This window comes from Poecilia reticulata, chromosome 1 (genome assembly GCF_904066995.2).
Source record: "Poecilia reticulata chromosome 1, P_reticulata-male-v2, whole genome shotgun sequence".
Classification (NCBI taxonomy): Eukaryota; Metazoa; Chordata; class Actinopteri; order Cyprinodontiformes; family Poeciliidae; genus Poecilia; species Poecilia reticulata.
The window spans coordinates 31,238,803-31,264,610 of record NC_088830.1 but is presented as its reverse complement, the minus strand read 5'-3'; the positions used below and the strand labels follow the sequence as shown (position 1 = coordinate 31,264,610).

At 38.4% G+C, this 25,808-nt stretch overlaps 1 protein-coding gene across 3 annotated transcripts in view; it reads left to right on the top strand.

Moving 5' to 3' along the window:
• Positions 1-23,905, top strand: part of herc3 (HECT and RLD domain containing E3 ubiquitin protein ligase 3) — a 33,202-nt gene extending 9,297 nt beyond the window's left edge. For 2 of the 3 annotated variants that reach the window (XM_008419798.3, XM_017307115.2), the window contains exons 8-25: positions 2,370-2,521; positions 3,089-3,162; positions 4,399-4,523; positions 6,254-6,313; positions 9,758-9,869; positions 10,805-10,994; positions 11,132-11,295; positions 11,798-11,911; positions 12,000-12,023; positions 12,103-12,204; positions 12,683-12,853; positions 14,153-14,296; positions 15,833-15,999; positions 17,654-17,720; positions 18,251-18,333; positions 19,709-19,892; positions 21,008-21,110; positions 22,464-23,905. In XM_008419798.3, the coding sequence (XP_008418020.1) occupies positions 2,370-2,521; positions 3,089-3,162; positions 4,399-4,523; positions 6,254-6,313; positions 9,758-9,869; positions 10,805-10,994; positions 11,132-11,295; positions 11,798-11,911; positions 12,000-12,023; positions 12,103-12,204; positions 12,683-12,853; positions 14,153-14,296; positions 15,833-15,999; positions 17,654-17,720; positions 18,251-18,333; positions 19,709-19,892; positions 21,008-21,110; positions 22,464-22,672 (2,245 nt within the window). In that variant the 3' untranslated portion in view covers positions 22,673-23,905. The remainder of the gene's footprint in view (positions 1-2,369; positions 2,522-3,088; positions 3,163-4,398; positions 4,524-6,253; positions 6,314-9,757; positions 9,870-10,804; positions 10,995-11,131; positions 11,296-11,797; positions 11,912-11,999; positions 12,024-12,102; positions 12,205-12,682; positions 12,854-14,152; positions 14,297-15,832; positions 16,000-17,653; positions 17,721-18,250; positions 18,334-19,708; positions 19,893-21,007; positions 21,111-22,463) is intronic. The other variant, XM_017307117.2, reaches the window with a different exon arrangement.
• Positions 23,906-25,808: the final 1,903 nt, after the last annotated feature.

Below are 25,808 nucleotides of genomic sequence, written 5' to 3'. Positions count from 1 at the left end.
AGATGGGCTCTAAGCTGGGCTCCAAGCTGGGCTACAAGCTGGGCTTTAAGATGGGCTCCAAGCTGGGCACCAAGCTGGGCTCTAAGCTGGGGTCTAAACTGGGCTCTAAGCTGGGCTCCAAGTTGGGCCCTAAACTGGGCTCCAAGCTGGGCTCCAAACTGGGCTCTAAGCTGGGCCCTAAACTGGGCTCCACGCTGGGCCCTAAACTGGGCTCCAAGCTGGGCCCTAAACTGGGCTCCAAGCTGGGCTTTAAGATGGCTTTAAGCTGGGCTTTAAGATGGCTCTAAGCTAGCTCCAAGCTGGGCTCTAAGCTGGGCTTTAAGCTGGCTTCAAACTGGGCTTTAATGTGGCTCCAAGCTGGGCTTTAAACTGGGCTCTAAAATGGGCTCTAAGCTAGCTCTAAGCTGGGCTCTAAGCTGGACTCTAAGCTGGGCTCTAAACTGGGCTCTAAGCTGGGCTTTAAGCTGGGCTCCAAGCTGGGCTACAAGCTGGGCTTTAAGATGGGCTCTAAGCTGGGCTCTAAACTGGGCACCAAGCTGGGCACCAAGCTGTTCACCAAGCTGGGCTCTAAACTGGGCTCTAAGCTGGGCTCTAAACTGGGCTCTAAGCTGGGCCCTAAACTGGGCTCCAAGCTGGGCCCTAAACTGGGCTCCAAGCTGGGCCCTGAACTGGGCTCCAAACTGGGCTCCAAGCTGGGCTCCAGGCTGGGCTACAAGCTGGGCTTTAAGATGGCTCCAAGCTGGGCTCCAAGTTGGGCTCCAAGCTGGGCTACAAGCTGGGCTTTAAGATGGCTCCAAGCTGGGCTCCAAGTTGGGCTCCAAGCTGGGCTACAAGCTGGGCTTTAAGATAGCTCCAAGTTGGGCTCCAAGCTGGGCTACAAGCTGGGCTTTAAGATAGCTCCAAGCTGGGCTTTAAGCTGGGCTTTAAGATGGCTCTAAGCTAGCTCCAAGCTGGGCTCTAAGCTGGGCTTTAAGCTGGCTTCAAGCTGGGCTTTAAGGTGGCTCCAAGCTGGGCTTTAAACTGGGCTCTAAAATGGGCTCCAAGCTGGGCTTTAAGCTGGGCTTTAAGGTGGGCTCTAAGCTGGGGTCTAAGCTGGGCTCCAAACTGGGCTCCAAGCTGGGCACCAAGCTGGGCTCCAAGCTGGGCACCAAGCTGGGCTCCAAGCTGGGCTCCAAGCTGGGCCCTAAACTGGGCTCCAAGCTGGGCCCTAAACTGGGCTACAAGCTGGGCCCTAAACTGGGCTCCAAGCTCTGCTCCAAGCTGGGCCCTAAACTGGGCTACAAGCTGGGCTCCAAGCTGGGCCCTAAACTGGGCTCCAAGCTGGGCCCTAAACTGGGCTCCAAGCTGGGCCCTAAACTGGGCTACAAGCTGGGCCCTAAACTGGGCTCCAAGCTCTGCTCCAAGCTGGGCCCTAAACTGGGCTACAAGCTGGGCCCTAAACTGGGCTCCAAGCTCTGCTCCAAGCTGGGCCCTAAACTGGGCTCCAAGCTGGGCTCCAAGCTGGGCCCTAAACTGGGCTCCAAGCTGGGCCCTAAACTGGGCTCCAAGCTGGGCCCTAAACTGGGCTCCAAGCTGGGCTCCAAGCTGGGCCCTAAACTGGGCTCCAAGCTGGGCCCTAAACTGGGCTCCAAGCTGGGCTCCAAACTGGGCCCCAAGCTGGGCTCCAAGCTGGGCTCTAAACTGGGCTCTAAGCTAGCCGTAACACGTCAGTTCTGAATTGACGTTTGTACAGCTGCACAAAAAATAAAACAATAATTATAAATTAAACCTTTTTTAGGATTGCTTATTTTACTGTTTAAGTAGATTTTTAAAATTATTTCGAATATGCAAATGATACCTATCGTTCCCCTTATTACAAAATAACAGACGTCTCACAATAAAACTTTACTATAGAACACTATAGCCAAAGAAAATTCAGCTTTAGATTATTTTAAAGTATAGTGAATTATCTCCTTATGACTTATTAAGCCTTTATAGATTTCTACTTATGTTTAGGACAGCACATTTAAAGAAAAACATGTGATGATGTGTTAATATTGGTTAAAGATGTCTTGCGATACACAAACGTATAAGCAAACATTGTTGATTCCAGAGCAGAAATTAATAATAACAAACATTGACCAGAAACAACAAGTAGTTTTCCATCTAGTTATTTGTGATTTTGGCCAGGGACATTACATGTATGGATGTGCTAACATTGGATTTTGATATTCGCCAAAATTGTAATATTAGTGCACCATTAACTTACATTAGTAATCCCAGTGGTTTTACTAGCCTTCCATTAAAGCATTCCAACTGGTAAACTGTCACCTCTTAAGGGATTTTCTTTTTCCGAATATCGAAGCTGATGTTTTTATGTTTTTGTCCAGGCACCACACTCTGGCCTTAGTCCCGTCGTCCAGCATGGTTTATGCATTCGGCTGCAACAGCCACGGCCAGCTGGGCACGGGAATCCTGGGGGATTCAAGAAGCCCGTTTCCCGTCAAGTCCAGCTTCCTGACTGGAAACCTGCAGAGAAGAGGTGAGAAAGCACGACGTTTGTCTCTATTCCCAGACGAACTGCTCCACCGAAGGGATGGTTGCCATAGTGATGAGGAAAGTGGAGGGAAAATCCACTTCTTTTCTTTTTCTTTTGCAAAGACTTTAAATCTGGATTTGTTCCTAATTTCTTTGCAGTGTATTTTCCTACCAAACATAGTTTTACAAAAAGCTCTAAAGTTGTTTAAAATCAATAATTCTCCAGGTTTTCTGAAGGTCTTTAAAGTAGCTGGAAAAACATTTAATTCAACTTTTTTTTTTTTTACATTCAGGTTGAATGGAAACGCCGACTTCTCTGATTTACTTTCACCTTGACTTTTCTGATACGGGTTGTTTACAAAGACAGATTTCCAAACTGTTGGCTAAACAGTCGGTCGTTTTTAGGAAATTGTTAAAACCCAAACAAAGCCTCCCTTCGTCTGCTTGACTTCTCTGAAATGAACCAAAAATATCACATTGTTCACAAAGAATGACTTCTGGAAGATTTGACACTCAAGAAAATATATTTATCAAATGTTAAGTTTCTCTTTTGTTTCTTTTTTTCCATCAGATTCAAAGCAATATACAGTTATAAAAATCATATGTGGAGGAGACCACAGTTTCTTATTGTACTCCAACGAACAGGTATGCCGTTTAAGATCTCATTTCTCCTCAAACTTATTTCTTCAAAAAAAATAACTCTGATATCTGTAATTATTGAGACTCTGAGTTGGTTCAGTCCTGTGTAACACAAAAGGCATGTTTCATGATGTTTATACTTCTTGTTGCTCAAAAGACTAAGATATAAATCGCAGTTTGTCCAGTGAGGAGGATAAAGTCAGAAGAAATATCTGAGAACAGACAGTTGGAGATCCAGCAGTCTGGTATCCTATCCAGGTGTATAAAAGCGCAAATGATCGTTTGTGATAAATATTCTCCTTCAGAAAAAGGAAATGTTTGAATTTCAGCTCTAGCTTATTTTTATTCAGGTGTCAGAACCAACCTTTCCCTCAACAACTGTGTCCAAAGAATATAATATAAAATTTTGTATTACTGTGCTGTGCAGAACATCAAATAATCAATTAATGTTTTACTCTTTGTGATTTACAGAAAGGCCTGTCTATTGCTAGTTTTCTCACAACAACTGGGTTTGTGGGCCTAAAAAGTTACTTCAGTTCCATGTATTTGGTGGATGATGTTCAGACAAGCAGAATCTTCAGTGAAACACATTCTTATTCATTTGCCTTAAACACCCACAAAAAATATTTTTAACTAATTATTCTGGATAAAATCATGCATAGGAGAAATTTGGCTGGTTATTTATTTGATTTAATAAAAATAATCTGCAGATATTGGCAGACATTAAAAGCAATTAAAGCAGAACACTTCAGTTTATTTTGTTTATTCACTCACACAATTTGATAAATGATGAACTGTTTTACCAGTATGTTGGGAACTTTATTTTTCTTTGCAGACAAAACAGTCTGGTTTCTGTTTGTATTTACGGCCATAAATATTTCACATCATTATGTATAAAAATGATAGTGCAGATAATACATTTCTTGAGAGAAACATGAAAAAAAGGAATGTTGGTGCTGAAATATGACAATATGTTTTTATAACCAAGTTTAGATGCATCCTATTTAATCTTTTCAGACAGGAGTGGGTCAGATTTCCCCCAGTGAACATTATTATGTTCAGTGTTTCACCACAAGGGGGCAGTAGTGTCTATGCTTTAACTTTTCCATTTGCATGAACTTTGCACTATATTCGCTGAAAAAATGATCAGAAATTTTCAGTGTTACCTGGTTGGAGCTCATCAGGTTCCCGTTTCCCTGTTTTTGTGTTTAATACGGTTTTTCTTCTTCTTGTTCTCGGCAGAGTTCTGCTGCCACGGAGGACTTCAGAGTGGTTAATGTCGGTAAAAGCCTCGCCCCGATCAACTACGAACAGTTAAACTCATGGAGATTAAAAATGATGTACAACACAGACTCTGCCGTGGCAAAGTAAGTGGGAACATGAACGGCCAACTGCTTGAAAAATCCTTAAAAGTTTATAACAAAAACTTCAACCTGCGGAGCCACAAGTGCAGCCAACTAATGTTTTAATTTATATTAAATAACAAAGGCATGTTTAACATTTTTTAAGTTTATTCCTGCAATATTTGCAGTCAGTTTCCACAAAGAAGGACGTAAAGTGCTTCACTTTTAGATCTGTTTTTCATGTGTTCATGTTGGAATCTATGTGCTTTTTTTATTTTTATTTTTTACATAACTTACAGAAATAATCATCTGTAAATATTTTAAAATAAAAAGCTTGTTGAGATCTGCAGTCTTTGTCAGTATAGCAGCACCGTTTACAAGTATCAACATTTGAATTCATCTAAACCAGTGGTTCTTAACCTGGTTCGATCGAACCGCAGGGGTTCGGTGAGTCGGTCTCAGGGGTTCGGCGGAGCCTCTGCCGCGGAGGTAAAGACACACTTGTGTAAAGTTGTGATGACGCCCCACTTTGCCATCACTTGCTGCAGAGGATCAAGTTACATTGCTTAGCCAATCAGAGGATCACGTTACATTGCTTAGCCAATCAGAGGATCACGTTACATTGCTTAGCCAATCAGAGGATCACGTTACATTGCTTAGCCAATCATAGGATCACGTTACATTGCTTAGCCAATCAGAGGATCACGTTACATTGCTTAGCCAATCAGAGGATCACGTTACATTGCTTAGCCAATCAGAGGATCACGTTACATTGCTTAGCCAATCAGAGCTGCGGAGGAGCCCTGATAGAAGGAGCTCCTCTCAGCAGGGATTTGAACTTGTGTCTGTAATTACTTCAGCAAAGCTCACAGTTTTTACCAAATTCTGTAGCTTTTGGTGAACTTCTAAATCTGGGGTTCGGGTTGATACTGCCTCAAGTGGCGTGGGGGTGGTAACACAACAAATATAATTACATTACTAAATCAGAATACCGCAAAGTCTTTATTATTTATTAATTTTTCATTCTCTTAAGAATGTAGAGCTAATTAAATGATCTAAAGACCTTAAAGTGGTTCCAGTTTCTCTCGATGGCCAACCTGCTGAAACTGTGGCAAATTTAAAATACCTTGGGTCGTTCCTGGACAGTCGGCTCAACTTTGCTGAAAACACTGACTGTATTTTGAAGAACTGTTCTCAGAGACTCTACCTTTTAAGAAGACTTAGTGATCATGGGGTGACCCAACTAGACTCTAGAAGGGTTCAGTGAATGCGCATATGAAACTTGTGGGTTCGGTACCTCAAAAAAGGTTAAGAACCACTGATCTAGAGAAATGGATTTCAGTTTTAAAAGCATCGTGACTATCAAAAGCAGTGGCAGTTAAAACTCCTTTGCAGAGCTTTTAGTCAGTTTACTCTTGCTATTTTCTTTTTGCTAAATGTTATATTCTTCTTTATTTTAAATCCTAAAAATGGAAATAAAGGGTGGTTCTTTAAAAATGACAACAAATGTCCAATAGTAGACATTTATCTGAAATTAGAGGCTCTCTTTGTTTTTTTTTTCCCCAAAAGGTTGTTTGACATTTGCGACTCTAAGCGAGTTGTTTTTGGATGGGCTGAGAGTAAAAACTAATCTTTAGGTTGTAAAAGTTGCAGATCTCCTTATAAAAAATAAACATTTTATTTGTGATTTGATAAAATGTTAGTTTTTTTTTTGTACTCATCATTTAAAAAAGCACATTTGTCTGTTTCTGCAGTGACATTGTGATCCAGCTCTCCTCGACGGCCTGTTGGAACGCCAGCTTCCTGGACCAAAGGTAAACTAACGTTATCAGTTTACCACCTTTATAAAAGACAAACACTCGCTTCACTTTACTGCACATGAAACGTCTGAGTATCTTCATAATCTCAGGGTTCTTGCAGCCTCTTGATCAGCAAGAAGAGATTAGAGTTAAATTCTGTGCAGATTTTCCTGATATTTATGTAAAACTCAACGGTTCTACATCAGATAAGTTAAAAAGCAAAAAACTTTTATTGGCAGTTTAATGTTTTTCTGCTGAGGTGCTTCATCCAGTTTCTTGTCCATGTTGGAAGAATTACAAGTTACTGACAAACATGGCCGCTTTCACTGCGGAAACATAAAACGTATTTATTCCAAATTCAAGTTGCTTTATCTTGTATTAAACAGACAGATTAGTTTTGTTGCTGTTTCTTTATTTGTATAAAAATGGCTTATAGATGAAACTTCCTCGCAGTTCTGCACCACTTTACTCACTTTGTTCGTTTCTAAGTGTCCTAATTAAAGTCCGTTATGTTTTTAGGAGGTGCATTATTGCAAACATATAATAGCTTCTTCCACTTGTCTACTAATGTAAAATCCTTTTAAATTGATAAATAAAAACTACATTATTACTTTAACACGGATAGAGCTGTGTTTCCTCACCAAGTTGGATTTCGATTGGTGGTACTGATGGTAAATTGTCCCAAAGTTATTGTGATAAATGATAATATTGTTGTTTTCAGACCATTTTAAAGTAATACTAAGGTATATTTTCCTCAAAGATAAATAAACTTTAATTTCTATTGAACATTTAACACTGGAACTGGAAAGCATTTTATATAAATGAGCAAAACAACAAATAAAAGGGACTAACTAGTAAGGGACAGTCTGCTTGCACAGACTTGCTATGCAAGCAAAATTTTATATATATATAAAAAAAAAATCTATTTGAAACCAAAACAACAGATCGAAGATTTTATCATCCAGTTTTTCGTAGAAAGAGAGAAAAGAGAAAAACGATAAATTGAGCTTGTTTTAAATGCGATTAATTGATTTATTGTTTATTGAGAAAAACAAGGAGGTTTTGGGTTCGAATCTCGAGTTTTTATGTTCTCTTTGTGCTCAAGCCTCAAACCATGACTTTTAGGTTTATTAGTCTCTACTTCGCCCTTAGCTGTGAGAGTTATTTGTCCTGTATGTTTCTGTGTTGCAAACTAAATTAGAACCTGAAACGCTACATTCTGCTTCCCCTGAGGTCACTGGGGTCGATGCATGTCTTCTTATTATGTGTAAACAAAACAGCTGTACATTGGACTGAACCCTGCATCTTACAGAACCTTATTCAGCAAAGGAAAAGTGAGAATGTAGTCGGGGAAAGATGTTATCTGGTTTGGTTCGAGGATGATTTGTGCTCCTCCTCCTCTGTGAACCTGAGTGGAGGTCATGGTTCTGTAAGGCCGACCTATCAGCAGTTTACTTATAAAGTTCTGGGAAAGAGCTCAGGAGGTCAGCGGGGTGGAAAGCAGACCGCTGCGGGTTCATGAAGCCAACAGGACTCTGCAGGGATTACGGGTCGGGTTTCTCTGCTGATTCACAGCTGGACTCCAGCTGGTTGCTTCACACCTCCGGCTCCTCTACACTTAATTATTCTTTAATAATTTTATTATCATTACTCTGTCTTTGGTAGTTGGTACACCACTCGACTTTCTGAAGGTTATTTGCAAAGTTCTGGTAAATTAAAATTGTGAGGAAAAGAATAGATTATGGTATTACCTGCAGGGGATTCAGAAGAGTAGAGCTTCAAATAGCACTAAGTGAAACCCTCCAGCCTTTTTATTATTGTATTAGTTTTACCCTGAATTTGCTTTAAAGCTGTTCATTTATTGGCCAAGAGTTTGCCCAGTTTTTCACCTTGTGCTTTTATTTCACTCCTTATTTATTTATTTATTTATTTATTTATTTATTTATTTATTTATTTATTTAAATAAGGAGTGAAGCCAAACGGCAGTAGCTGCAGCACCGAACACCTGACTCAGGTGTTCGTCACAATTAAGTACAATTAAGGCCATTGTACTTAGAAAAAAGGGAGTACCGTATTTTCCGCACTATAAGGCGCACCTAAAAACCTTCAATTTCCTCAAAAGCCGACAGTGCGCCTTATATAATCCGGTGCACCTTATAAGTGGACCAATATTGAACCACAACAGGTCTAGCAACTACGGTAAGCAGCCGCCGACTTCATTTTCCCCCGTAGAAGAAGTGCGCAGTGCATGCTGGGATAGTTGTCAGAACGCTGGTTTGTTAATAAAGTTTGATAATACATTTAAAGCCAGGGGGGCGGAGGGGAGGGGAAGAGAGACAGAGACTGCGGCGGCAGCGTGTCGGTTGGTCTGTGTTATCCAGAAAGCAGTTGGGCGCAATATCACAACACCAACACCGTGAGTGAAACAACGACTGGGGCAGCTACTATATAAAGTACTCGGGGACAATTTCTTTACAAATGTGGATGTGTAATAATAGAGTACGGAACAAATTGGCAACCCAAACTGAAGCGTCTATTCTATGCGCCTTATATATGAAAGAAGTTTTAAAAATAGGTCATTCATTGAAGATGCGCCTTAAAGTGCAGAAAATACAGTAAATTTCTGCCTTAAACATTAGAAATTTAGAGATTAAACTGAGAATTTTTTTGTTGTCGAAAAAACGTGGAAATTTCTGAGTTCAAAATTGGAAAATTTGCAAGAGGAAACTCAGAAATTTTGAGATCAATCTCAGAAATTTTCTAGAAAAACAAGAAAGCTTCTGACGAGGTTAATCTCAGAACTTTTTAAAAAAGTGGACATTTCTGAGCTCGAAAAGTCTGAATTTTTTAGATTAATCTCAGAAATGTTCAAGAAAAACCTTGGAGCTTCAAAAGTGGAATTACATTAAAACTGAGAAATTTCCAAGTTTTTTCTAGAAAATGTCATAGATTAATATCAAAATTTCTCAATATTTTGGCAGAAATTTAATCCTCCGTTTTTTTCTTTCTACATTGGCCCCAATACGTTGTAAGTTACGTCATTAGAGTGACGTTGTGGAGAAAATCAGCCGTTTCGTGGTGTTTGGCAGCCGGAGCTGCTGGCGTTTCCTGGTTAAACGGAGAGAGTCGTTAAGTCGCTGGTCCGACTCGGTTTGCTGCGGTTGCTGCATCTGCTTTGTGTTTCAGGATAAATTCAACTTTTACTCTCAAACCTTTAGAAGGTTTTACTGTAAACAGCATCTCCACTGTCGAGTAGAAAGTTTTGGTTGCTTTATATTTTGTTATACTTATTAAGAATAATAAAATAATATTGAGTGAACTTAACTCTCAGGTGACAAATATATTAAATTACATCCTTTTGTTTATAATTTCAGCAGCTTTTTGTTTTTCTTTGCTTGGAAAATTGCTTCTGAATTACAGTGGTATTGGTTATTTATGTTTATGTTTTTGTCTTCTCAGTGATGACGCTCACTTCAAGACCAACCCAAAGATCCCGGGTATCGATCTGGACTCGGTCAGAACGCTGTTCGAGGTTCTCAGCAAACCGGCCTTCTCTGGACTCCTGGAACAGGCAATAAATCACAAATCATTAAATGATTGACTGAATAAAAGATGTTTGTTTTTCTGTTGGATCACATTGATCTCAGTTTGGTGATGATGTCACCATCCTGTGTCTGTCATTGAGGTTGTTTGGTTTGTATAAAAGCAGAATTTTAATTAAAAAGTCGACTTATTTAAAAGAAAATAATTACCTAAATAGGAAAATATCCAGGAAAATCATCCTTTAACAGTGTCTAAATCTTATGGAAGGCCACAATGAACAAAATTACCTAAATACATAATTCAGTTATGAATTAAATGAACAGTAAAATAAATAAAAGTTTAGTTGAATGTTCGACTTTCACTGGTGAGTTTGACAGATAAAATTATTCACTTCAGGAATCATGAAATTAAATTAAATCCACATTTAATTAATTATCTGCACCGGCTATTATAAGTTTGCATTTGAATGATTTAAAGACTTTCAGTAATTTATTTGCCTATTAAAGTTTACATTTAAGTTGATCTTAAATGCAAAATGTACATTTATTTGTACAGTTTTGGCTTAAGATTATTTCACTAATCAGTTGATCTGATTAATTGTTTCAGCTGCTGCGAAGCTTCAGCATCATTAATGTTTCAGTGATTTTTCCTGTTTGAAGAACCATTTCCATGTAACGCGTCATTCCCAGGACAGAGGTTCCTCTGCATGTGTATTAGTTTGTTTTTGGAAGTACATCAAGTTCTGCCGCCGCTCGTAAAAAAGAAGCGGCAGCTCTGACTCATCGCCGCTGTTTATGGTTTAGTAATTGTAGGTTGGGGATTGTTTGAATGACGTTAAGATGACTTTGCAATCGGTGGAAAGACCGAGGCAAAAGTCCAGAACCTTTAAAGTCCTGCTGCCTTAAAAGTGTTTCCTGTTCCCTCTGCAGCTGTTTTAAAGTAATAAATGTGTGTTTTTTTTAGGCCTCCAAGAGTTTTGAGAGCCTGCTGATCCCCCAGCTGCCGCGCTCGCCGCCGGACGTTGAGGCCATGAGGATCTACCTCATCTTGTCCGAGTACCCCGCCCTGCAGGACTCCAAGAACTACATCCGCCTCACTATTCCCCTGGCGATGGCTATTCTCCGGCTAGACGCCAACCCCAGCAAAGTATTGGGTATCATATTTCCATGCACACACTACGACCAAATAATCCCAAATTTCTTTTAGGGCAATCTGTGAAGTTACTTGAACGGCTTTAACGGGCAAAGCTGAAGTGCGTTCCTGTTTTTTGGTCGTCTTTTCTTCCCGTAGATAACTGGTGGTGCTTCATGGACGGCAGCTTCTTCACCAGAATGGTCGACATGTACAAAAGCATCGTTGTGTTCATGCTGACGGGCGGCAAGACGATCCTGGTGCCCGTCTTCTACGATAACTACTTCCTGGCCACGCTGCAGCTGCTGGAGAAACTCCACAAGGTAGGGAAAACATTTCAATCTTACATTTTTCATCATAATTTAGGTGTTCTGTTTTTCATTTAAAAAATATACATTTGTTAAAATATTTGATTTAAATGTTGTTTCTGATGCTCAAACTCTGCCAGTTAAATTGGATCTAGCTGCCTTTTTAAGTTAATGTTTCTAACAACAAATGGAAAAGTTTCTGACTTGAAACGACCGAAGGAACTGCTGCAAACCATAAGAAGTATTTGAATAAGATCAAATCTGATGTGATTAATATAAAATGTTACATATTTTCTTACAATCAAAAGAGGAGTTTGTATTGAAAAATTGCATTATCTGGTAACAAAGTAATAATACAATATGATCGTCTAAAAGTATTAGATTATTGAATATTCTGTCTTCTATCTATTGATATTGATCACATGTCTGTTGCGATTGTTTATTGTTGTTGATTTGTTGTCAGCTGAAGCTGAGGATGAAATGTTTTTCCGCTCTGAGGCCTGCTTTGTGTTGCCAGGTAAACTTGAGGGCGAATCACGTGGAGTACAGTCGCTTTTACATCCCAGACATCAGCAGCCTGGTGGACATCCAGGAGGACTACCTCAAATGGTTTCTGACTAAAGCTGACATTGTGAGCGCAGCGTCGCATTTCTGTGTTGTTTGACGCCGATTATGCACAATCCTGACATTTTTCTCTCCCGTTTTATTCTGATTCCTAGAAAACGGGCTCCTCCCCATCACAGGTATTTTAATTTTGAGCATTAAAGCCTTAAATGAGTCGTGTTCATGTTGGGTTTGTAACGCTGAGTGTTGCGATCCCAGCAGAACGACTTTCCCTCAGTGAACCTCTGTGCCTTCCCGTTCATCCTGAACGCCCAAGCCAAGACGACAATGCTGCAAACAGACGCTGAACTGCAAATGCAGGTAGGAGCCTCTTAAGTCTGTGCAAAAGTTTTCAACCACCAAATAATCCGACTTTTTTATGACGGGTTTTCCCCCCCAGAAAACTTGCTAAGCTACGGCTGCTAGGGCAGTACGTGGTTTTGTGTTAAATCTTAAATATTGACAAGAATTTGGAAATACGACTCCATAAGATAATAAAATTTTATTGGAAGACATTACTGACAATACTTAATCCAGGGGCCAAATGTTGCCTGAACACACACTGAGCGTGTTTGAGATGTAAACGCACCACATGCTGCTCTTTGTTCACAACATGCGCTCACATCAGTTTCACTGCAAGCCTCTGAAAGCACATCCATAACTCAGCCTTTATAGTCACACTTTAGTTAGGAGAAAAAAAATCTTAGTCTGCTTTGAAATTAAATGAGAGAAAAAATTACTTCAGACTTTAGTGCAGGTCTGTTTTCCAATCTAATTGTTCATCTCTTTCTTTGCCAAGATGGCCGTCAGCGGTGCAAACCTGCACAACGTCTTCATGCTGCTCACGCTGGAGCCCCACCTCGCTAGGAACCCATATCTGGTGCTGCATGTGCGCAGGGACCATTTAGTCAGTGACACGCTGCGGGAGCTCACCATGTACTCTGACGTGGATCTGAAGAAGCCCCTCAAGGTGAGCAGATCCCTGATTCCTGCATCTCAGTCGTGTCAAAATAGAGGAATAAGTTTGGAAAATGTTCGGTTTTGCAGACTTTGTTCAGCATTTGATTGTTTAAAAGTTGCTTCCAGTCCATCCAGTTTTCATTTTGATCATTCCTTATTTACTTCTGTGTTTTCCCAAAGTACAAGTAAAGCTTCAGAAATTGGAATATCATGGAAAAGTCCAGTATTTTTGTCATTTCATTTCAGAAACTGAAACTCATACAGATTCATGACAATTTTAAATTCTTAACAGAATTTCTCTCAAGACTTTGGTTATCCCTGTTCTTACTGCATCTTTTCCTATGACATTTTTCCTTCCACTCAACTTTCTGTGAATATACTACAGCCTTTTCAGTACGTTCTAATCTTCTGAGACACTTAATTTTGCATTTTCATTATCTGTAAGTTGGACAGAAACAATTAATCAATTACTGAAGTAATCGTTAGCTAATTAAGTATTTTATAAATTGTTAAATGGAGTATACGGACTAAAACAGGCAAATTACAGAAAGTTTAACATACTCAGAGCATTAATTACGCCACAACTGTACAAAAGAATCTACACATTTTGCATTTCAGATCAATAAAAACCCTTCTTCTGTTGCTGTGAATATTTTCCACCCAGGAGGGATTTTTAGCTTCACCAAATTCAAATTTTATAAAAGAAAAGATGAATTGATGTTAGATGTTTTTTTGGCATTCACTGAAAAAGGAACTGAATTATTTGTTTATTTGCATTTCTCATGTATTTTTAGGTTTTGTATAAATGAAGCTTCAGTGATTCAATGAAAAATCTGCAGTGAACCAATTTTTTCCCCCGTCACTTAATTAATCGTCAGAATAATCAATTACTAAAATTGTTTTACATGCATTCTAAGACAACAGCAATCAAAAGGTGATAAACTGCAGGAAAATGGAGATTATTTAGAGACCTTTATAAGAACTAAACACCTTAAAATTGTATTAAAATTCACCTGTCACTGTTCTGTTCCTTTTCTATATGCATGCTCTTTTTTTTGTTCTGTATTATGTAACAAAGGAAAATAAAAATCAGGTTTAAAAACAATTACAAGAAATAAACCCTTGAAATATTTCACTCTGATGAATCTATAGAAGGTTCATTCCCTGCATAGACAAAAACTAAACTTTTTCACAATGTTCCAAATTTTTAAAGCTGTCGTTGTTTAGCGAGGAAACTGAAAATTGGGAGTGTTATGACACAGAAAGTGCCTTTTTACACGGACTCTCTTTCATCTTCTGCTCCCTGCAGGTGATCTTCGACGGTGAGGAAGCCGTCGACGCGGGCGGCGTAACTAAGGAGTTCTTCCTGCTGCTGCTAAAGGAGCTTCTGGATCCTGTTTATGGGATGTTCACCCATTATAAAGACTCCAACCTGCTGTGGTTCTCCGACAAAGTAAGCAGGAATCAGCCTGATTTTGCACAAATCCAAACATTGGACTTTAGATTAAAATGACAGCAGAGGGTTTAGTTGGTCGCTATAATTTACGTTTTAATTATCCCGATGCAGCAATTACAGGTGGATCTAGTGGACAGGATAAAGTTGAATTCATTTTCAACTTTTTGTTGGGCAACTTTAAACATTTGTTGATCCTTGAATTGATCTACAGGATTCATACATGCCAGAGTTATAATAGTTATAGGTTTTCATTGTAGTTTTATTTCATTTTGTCTTTCTGTTTGTCTAATTCAGTTAGTTTTCCTTGCTAGTTTTTTCAGTTATTATTAATCAAATATTGTTTATTTTGTTTAGTTAAAGTAGTAATCTTAGGTTTTTTTTCTTTTTTTGGTTAATTTTTAGGTGCAAAATTCAGAAATGTCAAAGTATTGTATTGTGAATATGTACACATTGATGAGGTAGTGAATACTGTACAGAAAATAAAATAAAAAATGTATTCAGTTATTGTTGAATAACCAGCTGACTGCGGGGTTTTCTCCAAACTTTTGCTGTCGCCATTTTGCCACCAGTAGGAGAAAGAAGTGCCACATTTTACCCACAGCTGAGGGAGGGGGAGGAAAACCATTTTCACATCAGATCGAAAGGCTAATCAATCGATTCATAAACACAAAAATGAAGGATATTATGTCTATAATTTTACTATGTCTTAATTAAGTTTATAAACACACAGTATTGTTCCAGTTAGTTATAGTTTCCCCCCCATTAATTACCGTTTTTATTTGTTGCAGGTAACAGAAATGTTTTCTGAATTTCAGTTTTCATTATTTTGCCTGTTTTAACTTTAACAACCTTGATGCAGGCAGACGTTTATTTGAAGTGATCTGTGGAAACGTTCAGGTTTACAAAACAAGCGCCTCCATGAGGGAACATGTCCCTGAACTTTGACCCTTATTAGATCTTAAAGTAAAGCTGTGAAGCTGCCGTTTGCAGCTTAGTGATTCAAATCGCACTGCTTTATGTGACTGGTGTCCTAAAAAACGTATTAAAAGTGGGAATGTTTCTCAAAGGCAGTATTTGCGTTGGTAGATGTAACAGCTGTATGGTTACCTAAAAAAGGAGCAATAAATAGTTCTTATATTGTCACTTTTATCATTTTATCACAATAGTATCACAAAATAACGTAACAAAACTTTTAAGCCCATATATCCCAACATAACATTGAATCATATTTACATTTTTTTAATGCTTCCTGACAATACGGACAGCTGTTTTTTTGTTTTTTAACAGGAATTTATTATGACAACTTTAAATCCAAATTATTATCAGAAGAAATTTATTACCATAAATGATTAACAATACGATAAATGCTCACTCCAACTAACTGATTTAAATTTAAATCCATTCTGCCCGGTTCAGACAGAAACATGGAAGAAGAAAAACATTTCAAATCTGATAATTAAACAAAGAAGAAGTTTCCAGATGTTTTGTTTGTCGGTGAGCTTCAGTATTGTGTAAATGTGTTTGCATTCCCAGTGTTTTGTGGAGCAGAACTGGTTTCATCTGATCGGCATCGTCTGCGGTCTGGCCATCTATAACTCCACTGTGGTGGATCTGCACTTTCCTCTGGTGCTCTACAAGAAGCTACTGGACGTGTCGCCTTCGCTGGACGATTTCAAAGAGCTCTCGCCGACAGAAGCCAGGTTCGCTCCTCTTTTTATGCTTCAAACCGAGACACAACTCCCACGGTAAACGGTTTGTTATGTGTGTCAAACTCGAGGCCCGGGGGCCAAATGTGGCCGTCTAGACTCCACAGAAACACACAAATAGAGCCTGTCAGATAACAGATCTGTGGTTAAATATTAGAGCAGTTTTTATCTTTTTGCCGTTTTTGTCTCAGATATTTTGAAAATTTACACAAAATCCAGAGACATACACAGTTTTTTGCTTTAATTTATTATTCTGAGTTCACTGCAAATTTTCCACAAAAATGATCAAAAGCATCTGGTTTAAGTGATGCTAACTCCTACCTGCAAGAGGCATTGTTTCATATCGCTACTCCATGGCGAGTATCAAAGAGTTACACTTACTGTTATCCAGAAATGCAAATATTTCTAAGTTAGCGCCACAAATTCTGTGATTTTTATTGCAAAAAATAACAAAAACGATTGAAAACTGAGCACTGAGAGAATTTGCTTAATGTTATTTTATTTTACGAAGAACTTAATTCATATTTTAACAATTTAATAGGTTCAATCAATATATTGTGGAACAATCAGCCCTTTGTGAACATGATCTTCATAATGAAAATGGTTTAACAGCCTTAGCTTAATGTGTAAAACTTCTATGTCTCAGTACCAGTAAGTTGATTTCACGACAGACGCGCTCACTGTATTTTGGTTCTGCCCCACGTATTAAATAAAATACAGTAAACAAACTACGGAGCAGTGGCTCCACTGAGCAGTTAGCAGCAGTTAGCTGCATTTAGCAGCAGTTAGCAGCAGTTAGCAGCATTTAGCTGCATTTAGCTGCTGCTAGCAGCAGGTAAGAGTTTTAAAATTAAACATAGCCTAATATTAAAACCAGATATAAACATATACAAAACATTACAAAATTTCACATGACACACTGTATGTGATTAAATTTATCTAACATATATGTTAAAATATGATACTTGTGAAGAAACGCAGAGCTGATCCCAACACATAGAGCTCACAGTCACTGGTTGCTATGGTAACCGCCAACGTCAAGAGCAGCTTAGTAGAACTTAATACACCAATAAAACAACTTTTTGACTAAACGAAATAAATTCAAATAAAAAAAATATAATATTGTTGAACTAAAACCCTGTTACAGATGCGTACATTCATTTCTTTATTAATATTAAAGTGAGAAAGTGGATGTTGCTCTGGGAGGACTGACGTCTGTGTTTCTGCAGAGCGTAATTCTCGCTAATATAACTATTGATTTTGACGTTATCTGCGTGGAGAAGGCCTGCACAGCCTCCAGCGCCACAGAAACGCCGTAGATGGTTGAAATGCTGCAGAATCAATGCGGCTGCAGTTCCTGCTCATGATGACCTCATCTCAGTAGGAATAAACATCCGTCCCGTTTCGCTAATTAGCCTCTTTGTCGTCAGACTGTTTGACCTCCTTCCGTGTTTCCTGTGTGTTGGAAATAAATCTCCTCCGTGTTGCTCGCAGGAAAACTAAAGAGCACACTCCCTCTGCGTTGTATCCTGTTTGCTACTGTTTTTTATAATCCGCTGCATGTTAAATTGTTACTTATATGTTTCATGAACTGTGTTTGTTTTCTTTTTTTTTTTTGTCCTTAATATCCAATTTTTCTGTTTTCCAGGAGTCTTCAGCAACTTCTAGACTATGAGGGAGGAGACGTAGAAGAGACGTTTCTTCTCAGCTTCGCTGTGTGTAACTTCTCATAAATGTTTTAGCTGTTTTTAGTATCGGATAAAGAATAATTATGTTTTTTTAATTTATCCCTGTTGTGTAAAATGCAGTTGTCTTTGATTTTGCAACAGTCAATTTGTAGTTTTTCTATTAAAATGTGACAAACATGCTACATCTACACAACAAAATACTTTAGTGAAAGAAGTAGGCACTTTATACATGCATTTTGTGTATTTATGCACCTAGACATGCATTTATGCAGCTTTAAGATTGTTTTTAGACAAGGGAATTACTGTCTTTTTGTGATGGCTGATTCAATTCTGTGGGTTAGAGGTGTAGCAGACATGTGTGGGTTTGTTGCTGCTGAAACGGATAATTGTTGACACTCTTGGTAGCTTAACTTAATTGTGGTGTTCCTCAGGGGTCGATCATTACCTCCCTTTTGTTTTCTGATTACATTCTACCTCAAAATCACTGTATGGGTCCTGTGTAGGTCAGAGTATTCTCAAATTCATTGATGATGAGTCAGTGTTGTTTTCCATCGCAGATCACAAGGGAAAACTACGGGATGACAGAAATCAAGGAGCTGATTCCTGGAGGAGAGAGCATCGCTGTGGACAAAAACAACAGGTTGGACAACTCGTAACTGAGAGCTTCATTAAGAAATAAATACTAATATTTTAGTCTGAACAGTCCATATGGTCCACCTGGCAACCTGTGTGCTCTTGCCTTCAGTTGTCAGAAATACCTTTTTGTTTTTAGTCCAGCCAGAGCCACAAACATTACCTAGCATTTAGAAAAAAGATAACTTATAATTTTTAGTTATGAATTCAATTGAGTCAGTTTTAAAATGTGAAGATCTGTGTTTCATATGCATGAGAATTTTTTTTTTAAAGTTATCTTTGATACAAGTTAAATAAAAACATAACTTTTCCGTCTCTGATGGGTCACAGTGACATTTTGTCCTATGATGTGAAGCTGCTGAGTGTGAAACTCGGGAACAATTGAGTCGAACGCTACGGTCACTGTGACATCTTCTAAAATATCCCTGAGTCTTTGTGAGAGTTTTCTGTTAGTTTGGACAGGAGGAGATGTTATTAACTCGAGCTTTTCAGGTTTAGAAAGTCACAGCGCTGTAAAAACTGCTGTTAATTTCTTCTATTTATGCTTTTTTTCACAGATTTAAATGTTTCTGATAAAACAAATTTTACTTTTGGAGAAAAATAACCTCAGTAAATACAAAAAGAACTTCTAAAATATTTAATTTATTATAAGATAAAAATTGAGAGTAGTCTGAATAAAACCACTATGGAGTCAAAATAATGTGAAAATGTGGTTATAATGTGAGAATATTGGTTATAATACAAGGACGAAGTCATATTGTGAGAATAGTTGCAATATTTCAAAAATAGAATCAAAATAATACAAAAATAAAGTTGAAATAATGTGACAACAGTCATATTATCAAATTATTATTGGTATTAGGACGTTCAAATGGCTGTATTATTGTATTATCTATACAGAAGAATCAAACCACCATATTTATGCACTTACCAAAATAAAGTGGTGATATTATGAGAACTGGTTGCGTCAGATCTTAATAACTCAAAGTTTTTTTCTCATTAAAACAACTTTTTTTCTTGTAATTTTACGACTTGTGGTAATTTTGCAGCGTTGGTCTGCTAATTCTGACTTTATTCTCCTAATCTTAGTCTGGCCCTTTTACTCCGCGGTTCTGCGACTCGAGTTTAGAGAGTCGCAGGTAAACATTGAATTTACTGCACAGTTTCAGCCTAACAGGTTTAATCTGCTTATTAAAGACGCTACTCAGATGTAAACAGCTCCACCTAGAGCTTATTATTAATGAACTGGTGCTCATTAAACCATGGAAACAATACGAACACCCAGACACAGCGGCAGAGGAACCGAGTGCTTACGGTTTTAAACGCTCTGCTCCTGTGAAGCTGATGTTTGGCGTTTCGGACTCGCCCTGGTTGTGTTTCAGGAAGGAGTTTGTGGAGGCCTACCTGCGCTACGTGTTCTCCGACTCGGTGAGCGAACAGTACTCGGCCTTCTCCGCCGGCTTCCTGAAAGTGTGCGGAGGGGAGATCCTGTCGCTGTTCCAGCCCTCGGAGCTGATGGCCATGGTGGTCGGGAACAACAACTACAACTGGGAGGAGATGGAAAAGGTCAGTCTGACGGCCTGGACACGTCTACCGACCGGCTCCGGTCTGACCCACATTCATCATTTAAAATTGGAAACAAAACCCGGTTTGGCTTTAGATGCAGGTGGAAGCGATTCACTACTATGCCTTATTGCCATTGGAGCATTTTATGGGTGAAATCTTATAATTTTTTTAAATGAAAGCAACTAGAAAAAGTATTTCTAATGGCTGTAGATGCGTAGCAACGTGACGTCATGCGCATAAGATCCCGCCCTCGCCGACGATGACCACCGTTAGTTTTGCTTTCAACGCAGCGCAATAAATCTTATATGTATGTAAAAGCAACAGAGATGTTTGTGCTTTTCTACTAATTTCTATGGCAACTAGATAACAATGTCCAAGGGCTTCACATTTTGCATCTCAGGAAAAAGTTTTAATTAAAAAAAAACAGCAAGGAGGTGGGAAGTGGGTAAGTTATGCTAGCTTGACTTTGACAGAGGCTACGGAGATCAGGTAAAAGAATCGTCATTTTGCACATTTGTTTTCGTCCAATTAATCAATAGAATAAGCGATTACTAAAAATAATTATTAGTTTTGCTCTTAATTAGGTTTGTCCATCTTCAACTGCAACGCCTGTCTCTCTTACAGCATAAAGGCTTAAAAAGGAATCAAACAGAAATTGGGCAGGTTTGAGTCCGAACTCGTATTTTTGCCGCTGTGTCTTCAGAGCGATGCGCCTTCCTGCAGCTGCAGTTCAGACATTTTGATTGGCAGGTGGATGCGACCTCAGGGTGTTCAGGTTTCAGGCAGATTCTTGTTTTTTATTCCAGAAAAAAGCAGGTTTGACGTCTGATTTCTGACTGAGAGCCTGAAGATGCATGAAGACGGATGGGGTTGTTGTTGTGTTGCAGCTGGTTTCTGATCATAAACTCGTAGTAAATGAGACGTTTTGACTTTACGACCTTCAGGACCTGAAATGGAAACCAGCTGCTCAGCTTAAAGGTGAAAAACCTCTGATCTGGTTCATAGGCGGGAGGAAGAAACCTCACTCTCATCTTTTGACTGAGGAGAGAATCTGACATGACACATTCAGGTTTCCATGGATACGAAGTGAGACGTTTTCTTCTTCTCCTGTACAGAACGCCGTTTACAAAGGGGAGTACACCGCCACTCACCCGACAGTCCGACTTTTCTGGGAGGTTTTCCACGAATTCCCGCTGGAGAAGAAGAAGCAGTTCTTATGTAAGCATTTAAATTTTTCATTGCTGGAGGATATAAAAACACGACTGTAGACTTTTTGTTTCATCCCAATGTTGATGTTTTTGTACGAATGTGCCTTCTTTTCAGATGAAACACTTTAAAACCTGTTTTAAAATGATCTGACTGTAGATATTTTGGCTATTTTTGCAGTTTAATTTGTCCTGCAGTCGACATAAAGACATTAAAAATCATAACCATTCAGGCAAATTTTTACAGCTGTTGTAAAAGGATTAAACAATAAAAATGTGCTGCAAACACAAAACACCTCAAATGTAATAGAAAAACAAAGCAAAGAATCACAGGAGACAAACGAAAAAAAACAACAAAGCAAATATAAAAATAAAAAAATCTGCAATTACAGAAATGAAACCACAAATATATTTTTTTAATTTTAAAAGTAGGTAAAATGACTCACAGTCTTTAAAGACTAAAGAGAAACACTACAACCACTAAAATCTGATGCTACTCCATTTTTGTTTACATTTTGGAAAGAAGGGAGTCGTGCTCGGTGTCTTCAGAAGTTTTCACGTTGTTTCCTTTAGTGGTTTTTGCTGCAGCGCCCCCACAGGCGAGGAGGGGAACATGTTTTTCAAAAGCTTGGTCTGTTTTACACAATGCAGTGTGAAAGTAAACCGCAGCCATGGAAAATATTAGAAATTTTGCAATTTCTCCAGCTATCCGTTGGGAAAACACCCTAAATATAATTTTTTTGAGTGTTCAATGTACTTTTTTTTGGCAGAAATAACCATCGTAGATCTTAAATAATGTAAAACTGCCTTTTTTTGAGATTTACTTTGTGTTATGAATTTATTCCCTCATCAGAACAAACTAGAAGTGTTGCCTTGATTCTTTCATGGATGTTTGAGAAATCCTTTAATCTCTATGGCAACCATTTAGCTGTGGAAAACGCCTGGGTGGACTTAGCCCCGCCTTAGAGGCACAGCTCCTCCTCAGAGCTTCTGTCTCACAGAGCAGCCCTCCCCTGCCCCTTCAGACTAGCCAGCATGAATTAGCAAACACCTGGTGGAACTGCTGGACTCATTAAAGAGCTCAGAGCGATGCTGGTCAAAACATTATTCAAGGGTTGATAGAGGAGCCATGTTGTAATGACTTCCTGAAGGCGGAGTTTCAGAGAGGTCAGGAGTTTTTAAAGAGACAGAGGCCCAATTCAAGGCGATAAATTATGAAGTCGAATTTCTTTCAAGGGATATTTGATATATAACAACTAAAGGTAACATAGTTACTTTATTTAGCTATAAAATGGCATTAAAACACACAATGCTGCTCCTTCAATAACGTGTTTTGTTGAATTGAAGCGTCGTTCTCCTCTTCCAGTGTTCCTGACGGGAAGCGACCGCATCCCCATCCACGGCATGGAGAGCCTCCGCATCGTCATCCAGTCCACCACGGCGGAGGAGCACTACCTGCCCGTGGCTCACACCTGCTACAACCTGCTGGACATGCCGCGCTACCAGACCAAAGAGACGCTGTGCCGCCGCCTGACTCAGGCCGTGGAGCAGTACGAGGGCTTCAGCCTGGTCTGAGGTGGCGTCGCTCCCCCCACCCCACCCCGGGGGCGTTCACGCACTTTAACGCGAGTATCGGCAGGAGGATGCTGGACGCACTCCATGTCGATTAGTATCTTAAATCTACAAAGGTCTATCTGTGTAAATGATGTTTTTATAACGGTTTTACGGCTGGAAAATGTTTGAAACGATGAGGGTTTGATCAGCCGACGTTGATATTTGGAAATAAGGGATTCAAATAAAGGGATTGCTTCCTGAAATTTGCAAAAAACCCACAAAATCTTACTAAATATTTTTGGTTTAGTTTCTAGTGGAAATGTCTGAAAGACAAAACTAACTTACAAGTAACTTTTCAGCAAGATGTTGGAGCTTGTTTTAAGTCAGTAATTCCTTAATATTGATTGAAAAGTTGTAGATAAATTTACTTTAAGACGACATTTTTTCCATGTTATGAGGCAGGTGTGTCCAAGTTGTGGGTCGTGGGCCATTTCTGGTCCTTGGAATAATTTTGTGTGGCCATAACTGAAGTACAAATCTGGTTCTCACACTTTGTAACTACTTACAGTTTTCTTTTATTTGTTGCTTTTATTTCTTTTTTCTCAGAAACTTGGGCACACTCTTCCATTCCATTATATTTGTATAATCACAGTAAATGTTTTAGAAGAAAATTAAATTTTTTTTATTGCTCGAAGGGGCAAAAACCCAAAACATTTTATAGATTGACAAAACAGAAAATAATTGTCTCAAGTTAAATGACAGTAAACATTAAGGCAAACCTCATATTAGGGTCTGTTTTTATTTAAGTTTTACACATTTAGTTTATTGTTGTGCAAATAAAGGATAAAGAATTTACAATAATGTTAATTTTGCTTTTTTTAATTGGGGAGAAAAAAAGATAATTTTGGCTCCTGAGGACTTTCAATTAGAGATTTTAACCGTCGAGCCAGACATTTTTCATCAATATTAACTTAAAATAAGCTCCTAAAATGTTATCTGTAAGTTAGTTTTGTCTTATTTCATGTGTGTTAAGATATTTGCACTAGAAAGTAGACAAAGAATAATAACATTTTGTGTATTTGCAGAGGGACATCAGAAGAAATGTGATTTTTGTTTTTCAAAGCCGTGTATTTTCTATTCCTTAAATTCTATTTTTCACCTCTAAAGACTCACCTTGAGACACTATATATTTGTTTTTGTTGTTTTAATTTATGAAATAGAGTGTTTTTATATTTTGATGAACATGTGTGTCAACAGGACTTTGAATCAAATGTAAAAAAAAGCCCTGATCTTTGGGAGGGCGACAGTCACGCTGATCCTTTAAAGTCCGAACTGCAGGATTTCCTTCTGGGAAAAGGAAGGAGTCTCTGGCCGCTCATCGCTCATCTGACGCAGTTTAACCCGCCGCATTCAGCGGCGCCGCCGCCGCCGCCGCCTTCTCCTTTACGTGAGGACATGAAGCTGACTGGTTGTCGTCGTCTGTGTGCATGTCGTTGGGTGGAACGGATTCCAGCCGCGACTCGCTGAATGAACTCGATATTTTCGCTCCAGTTTCCAGTCATTCTGAGGATAAAAAAAATTTACTTCATGTTTTAGCTGGAGTGCAAGAATCAAAGCAACTTTTGAAGTATTTCCCAAAAATGTCAGTGGAAAAATAATCAAATCTTAGCATTAGTACATGTAATTATTAGCTGCTGTATTATAGGTTAGCAGCAGCTAATTTGTAATAATTGAATAAATACATATTTTAATGATGTATGCATATTAAATACTTGGCATATATATATATATATATGAATTTGTTCTAGAGCTTGCCCTGATATCCTATTTATTCCTGAAGTCCGACCTCTTGGTGTGCAGTGAGTGGAGTCGTCTTGCATATCTTAATCTCAAATTGATCCGCTCAGCAATAACTTGAATCAGAAAAGTTGTGAGGTGAAAAAGTCTCTGGGTTTTCCTGTGAAGCGCCTGAAGCCGTTCTGCTGCCGCTGCATGTTCGACTCGCCGCCATTTCCTCCGTTCAGGCTGGTTTTCCTACAGACTTTAGTCCTATGCAAAGGTTTGTGCAGCCCTTGACTTTTCTGCACCTTTTCTTGTGCTTACAGAGGATGTGATTTGTCTGAAATCTACAGAAATGCTCTGTTCAAGCCACGGGTTGAAATAAAATATATTGGAAAGGTTTCTGGTGGATGTTTTTCAGTCGATTTTATTTTCCTGAAACAGGTTTTGTCTAAATGCTCATTCAGGTCACAAATTACATTTCTGTCCAAAAAGTTCATAGAAAAACAATGAAGTTTCTCAGCTTGGAAAGTTAACAATTTGATGGAGCAAAACTGTATTTTTGAGATTCAGATCAGAAATTTTTGAGAATTTTAAAATTTATTTCAAAAGTTGAAAATTTTAAATCTAAATTTTTCTGGAAAAAAAAAACTTGGGAATTTGAGTTTTAAAAGTTGAAAATCTTTCACTTTTCAAGCTCAAATTTCGTATAATCTTTCCAAAATTGAAATAATTTTTTGAAACTCCAGGGGGTCTTCCAAGGGTTTTCTAAACCAAAAATAGAAAATTTGGACGACGGCGTCGGACTCATTTCACAGAAAACATTCAGCCTGAGCTCAGCAAACATTTTAGAGATGGTCAGAATATTGAGAAAAAAATCAAGGAAATTTCTGAGTTGGAAAAATAAAAAAAATGCTAGAACAAATCTGTACTTTTGAGATTAGTTTTTCTCTAGCATTTTTTTTAATTTTAAATGTGATTTTTTTGGTTTCTCAATGTTCTGACAATCTCAAAAATGGAGTTTTTTCTAGCAGTTTTTTTTCCACTTTTTAAAACTTTTTTTTAATCTTTAGCCCAAATAGAGTCGCAGTAATCTGGCCATTGTGGACAGAAATAAGGAGCAAATTTCTGCCAAAAAAACTCAGAAACTTTGAGATTAATCTCAGAATCTTTTTTAGAAAAACTTAGAAATGTAAAAATTTTTCAAAAGTTGAATCAATTAATCAAATTTTATTTGTATAGCACATTTCAGCAGCAAGGCATTTCAAAGTGCTTTTATATAATAATAAAAAAAAGCGAATTGAAATTCAAAAATTCTTTTTTTTCCCCGAAAATTTGTTTACTCTTGATTACTTTGTAGGAATTTATTATTCTAGGA